This window comes from Morone saxatilis, unplaced genomic scaffold, assembly GCF_004916995.1.
Source record: "Morone saxatilis isolate NCDOM2014 unplaced genomic scaffold, NCSU_SB_2.0 Contig3, whole genome shotgun sequence".
In the NCBI taxonomy this organism is placed as follows: Eukaryota; Metazoa; Chordata; class Actinopteri; family Moronidae; genus Morone; species Morone saxatilis.
The window spans coordinates 6,717,035-6,721,646 of record NW_023339873.1 but is presented as its reverse complement, the minus strand read 5'-3'; the positions used below and the strand labels follow the sequence as shown (position 1 = coordinate 6,721,646).

The following is a 4,612-nucleotide window of genomic DNA, read 5'->3' as shown; positions in this document are numbered from 1 at the left end:
GTGTGTGTGTGTGTGTGCTTTCACAACTTTAATGTTTTTTTTGGTTGGTAATATCTTGTATCATCATTATATATCATGATTTTAATAAGTAATTAGTTGTTATAGAATATTAGAACAATTTTTAAACATCTAATTTGATTAAAAGTTGGAAATAAGCTGAAAGATACATTGAAATAAAGATAATTTACTAATTACTTGGTAGTTTGAATGAGACTTTTAATGAGATATGATATTTTATGAAAGAAATTACATGAATTAGGCCTCAGCTGCAGGTTTTTTGCATTAGTTTAAGTGTGAATTTGACTCGAAAGGCAGTTGTTCTGTATAAAATTAGTGGAGGAGAATAATTCTGTCATTTAAACAAATTTTAATGTCATGGCTTTGTCATTACAGCATCGACTCTATATATATATATATATATATATACTATATTAACACTGGCTTTTATGTAAAATGTAATATATTTTAGCTTAAGCTTTAATGTATTTGCTCAACATTGATCATCTTAATATTTGAAGAGAACGTAAAAAGGCACATCTGAGCTTCGCGACTCACTGGATGGCTTCCACACACAGTTAAGATCCACTGCCGAAGGGTTAAGAGTTTGTGTGGGGCTCTTATTTTTTTGGGTTATGTCCCACTTTCCCCTCTCCCCTGTGAAATGGGAGAGGGGAAGAGACAGACTGAGAGATCAAGAGAGTGTGAGAGTGTGCCAGAGAAAGACCGAAAGGAAGAGGGAGAGAGGGAGATTGCGAGAGGATCGGATCGGCCTTGCCGCTTTAGCTGGAGGCTACAGTCTATGTTGTCATGGTAACAGCGGAGAGGAAGAGGAGGAGGAGGGCTTGGTAAGTGTATCCTGAGGGAGTGCATCTCCACTGGTCTGTGAGCCCACCTCAGGCCCCGGCTGGGATAACGCACCAGGAGGAGAATTGGGTTGGAAAGCAGCCAGGCTGAAGTATTAGGGATTAGTTTTTATTTTACCACCAGTTTATCAACTCAGTCGTTCATATCTTTATTTATTTTGTTGTTTTTTTTAAATTAAATTCTAACCGTCGTTGCATTATTTATTTAGTTTTATTAATTAAAAGGAGAGTTATTTCTGTACTTGCAGTGTGTGTTGTGCAGTCATCTTTTATCAGTGAAACTTAAAGGAATAGTTCAACATTTTACTGAGAGAAGGTCGAGGCCACTTTCACGTCTGTGCTAAAAGTGTGGAGCGAGAACCTGGAGGCCATTATCTTAGCTTAGCATTAGCCTCACTCTCTCCACAGTTCAGAAAACCGTCTCCTACTAGCTACAAAGTTGAATAATTACCATGTTGTATCTTGTGTGTTTTATCTGTATACAAACATCGATGTAAAAACCATAATTTGTGGCTATAACAAGATAGACATTTATTCTCTCTAAATGATCAACTTCTGCTTTACATTGAAGATTTTGGCTGTAGATTGAGTAAAATCAGATGTTATTTATGTAGATCACAATAACGAATCACAGGAAAAAAGTGGAAAAATCTTCAGGAAGAGCCACAGAGGACAAACAGACATGCAATAGACGAAGAGTCTACCAAAGAAGTCAATTAAAATCACATTATATGCTAATTTAACACACAATTTCTGACGTTGAATATTATACAAACTATATGTGAAAACTATGGATCCAGGAGGATATTGAAACAACATTAATGTGGCTGCGGAGCATTAAAATCACTCCCTGCTGATTATGTAATTTTGCAAATGCAGTGGATCCACCTGCTCTCCTTTTGGTTTGGATCCACGCCAGCAGTTTATGAAGCCATATTTGTTGTTCTGTCATGTCAAACCTCACGGGGGAAGCAAAGCACATATTGTGTTAGACGTAATCCGGGTAAAATAATGAGAGATACGTCTTCATATACAATATATCAGATGGGTTATATGATATGTTATTGAATATTTATTAAGAGAATTTACTGAATATCTTCTGAAGTGTTTTTGCTGTCCAAACTAATCTTTACATTATCTGACTGTTAACTCATTGCTGTTAATTAGATACTTGTCAATTTGAAAGGAAGACATAATTAGTGGGAGTGGATTACCTTGGGTGCTGTAAACTGATGAGCACTGATTAGCGGTTGTGCCGTGTGGAGATTTTATAGATATATTAGTTATTTTTATTCTGTAGATTTACTAAAGGAATTAGTACTTAATGGAGCCACCAGGGGGCAGAAGATTTTGTCCTTTTAGTTGTAGTGGTATCAGTGGACTGACCGGCCTCTCTTGTACTCTTCCTCCTCTGCAGGCACTAAATCCAAAACCCTGACTCCACAGTGGGACATCATGGCCAAACGGGTGAGCGAGGCGGCGCGGCCCTCGGTCTCCCTGCAGGACGAGGTACATGAACTGGACTGAACGCTCTGTGGGAACGACCTCTACTACAAACCCCCGGTGAGGTTCACCAGATTAATTCTGGATGTTCGTTCTCACACTCTTGTTTCTAAAATGTTTGACTTAAAATTGACAGTGAGGTGTTTTGAAAATGTAAAGAGTAGAAAGTGCAGATATTTAAAGATATAGGGGGTAAAAGTAAAAAGAAAAATAAATACTCAAGTATACTACAGATATCTGAAAAAGCTACAAAAGTACAAAGTGTTTGTACTTTGTTACCTCCCACCTCTGGCCGGTACACAAAAAAAAATTCCTATTGAAAAAGCTGCACGGGATGGCAAGACACCACCACAACCGCGTGTGACGTCAACACGCCATGTTCAGCATTTGTTTTTTGATGGACAAGTGGCCCAGACAGGCGAAGCTGAAGAGACCAGGATTACAATAACCCCCTCAGGAGAAAGTCACATCAGCCTCCGCCTCACTCGCTCTGGAAACAAAACTCCGCCTGGTCCACTAATTATTCCACTTCTCCACAGCTGCTGCATTTGCGTCCCGCGGCTCCTCAGCGTTTGGGTTTAAGGTAGTGACCCTGTTAACTAGCAACTTTCAGCTGAACATGTTGACTTTACTTGGCTGAAAGTCGCTAGGTAACAGTCACAGACGCAGGAGGAGGAAGGGTGCAGGTACTGAGATCAAACTTTAGCAATTAGCCATCTTAAATCACAGCTACAGCCTTATGACAAACTCCAAATTTACCTGCGTTTGGCACTTTACAGGTGTTCATTTTGGAGCCTTGATATTGTGATATTACCGTTCAGATTTTTGCCAAACAGGTTTGGTGTAGAAGCACTTTAAAGGTTTTTTTTGGTGAGTTATAGAAGAGATCAGTTGCATTTCAGCCGTGAGCTGTTACCAAGTTTAAAAGAAGAAATTGAGTGCTTTAACTGTACATTGCATATAACATAACCGTTACACTGTCCTGTAATAATCCTGTCCTGTGTTTGTGTGTTTTTCGCAGCAGAGGGGGACATGAAATGGAAAGGCATTTTCCAATAAACCATAGCCGAGGGCAGCTGAGGGAAGTTGAAAGGAGAACGACAGCTTTGGCCACCTTTCTTCAGTCAGTACGGGTCTGTCACGCTTGCTGAAGACCAATCGATAATCGATCAGTTTTGGCTGTGGTCAATCAGAAGATGAGCCTGACTGTACAGGACTGTGTTTATTACTTACATTTCTCGTTATAACTGTCATTGTAATTATTGTTATTGTTATTATAATTTTTTTTACCAACTATAACTCAGCTTATTGTTTGTCGATCAAACGATGGAACTTGTGAAGTTTCATGAAAAATGCTTGCAGAGCCCTGTGGAAAAAGGGTGGAAGGACTGTAACATAAGCCACTTGCATCTTCTATGTTTTTTTTGTTTTTTGTTGTTGTTTTTTTTTTTAACAAAGTGTTTTAAATTTCAACCAAGGGAGATGCCACCTTTTTGTATTTTCAGCAAAACATGAGTTAACTCCTTTTTCTTTTTTTTTTTTTTTTGTTTCACTGAATTTGAATGCTTTACTGGGAAATCTTCTGTTTTGTGAGCCGGCCCTGCTCTTTGGCCAGAGAGGTTTAACTTATTGAGAAAGACTTGCTGTTTTTTCTACCTTTTTCACAAGTAATGCATCTATGCTTAGATAATGTAATTAAAAAAAGATAATTGATTTTCCCCCCCCTTCCTTCTTTTGGTGTCCGTGCACAGAGGTGAAAGGTGTCAAAACTTTGCGCTGAATGTTTTTTTTTTTCCAGTCCTTTTTTTCCTTACTCACAGGTATCTAAACAGGGTAAAAGCAAAATAACTTTTCATTCCAAATTGCTTTATACGTTTTGTGCCTAAAAAAAAAAAAAATATGTTCTTTATTGGAAGATATTAAATGCACAAACACAACCATGTTTTTGTAAGCAAACATAAAAAAACAACTAAAAAGCAGGAATGTGTTCTGCTTTCATGTCCAGTCATTTTTTGTCAACGTGTTTATTTTATGTTCATTATTAGCTTGTCTTTATTGAATACAACTCCTCAGTCGCAGGGCTGATTTAAAACATCAGTCATAGTGTTTCTATCGGTCAATACAAGAAAATATACCAATACCCAACACATCTGCTGTTGCAGTTATTTTTGTATCTCTGTCCATTTTAGATACTGAGCTTGACCGTGCCTTCTTCAAACAGCCATAATAATAAAGTTTATTTATAA

General features: G+C 37.9%; 1 protein-coding gene across 2 annotated transcripts in view; it reads left to right on the top strand.

Moving 5' to 3' along the window:
• Positions 1–3,829, top strand: part of mta1 (metastasis associated 1) — a 43,926-nt gene extending 40,097 nt beyond the window's left edge. The window contains exons 18-19 of one of the 2 annotated variants that reach the window (XM_035674541.1): positions 2,281–2,426; positions 3,391–3,829. In XM_035674541.1, the coding sequence (XP_035530434.1) occupies positions 2,281–2,390 (110 nt within the window). In that variant the 3' untranslated portion in view covers positions 2,391–2,426; positions 3,391–3,829. Of the gene's footprint in view, positions 1–2,280; positions 2,427–3,387 lie in introns of both variants that reach the window. The other variant, XM_035674540.1, reaches the window with a different exon arrangement.
• The last annotated feature ends 783 nt before the right edge of the window (positions 3,830–4,612 follow it).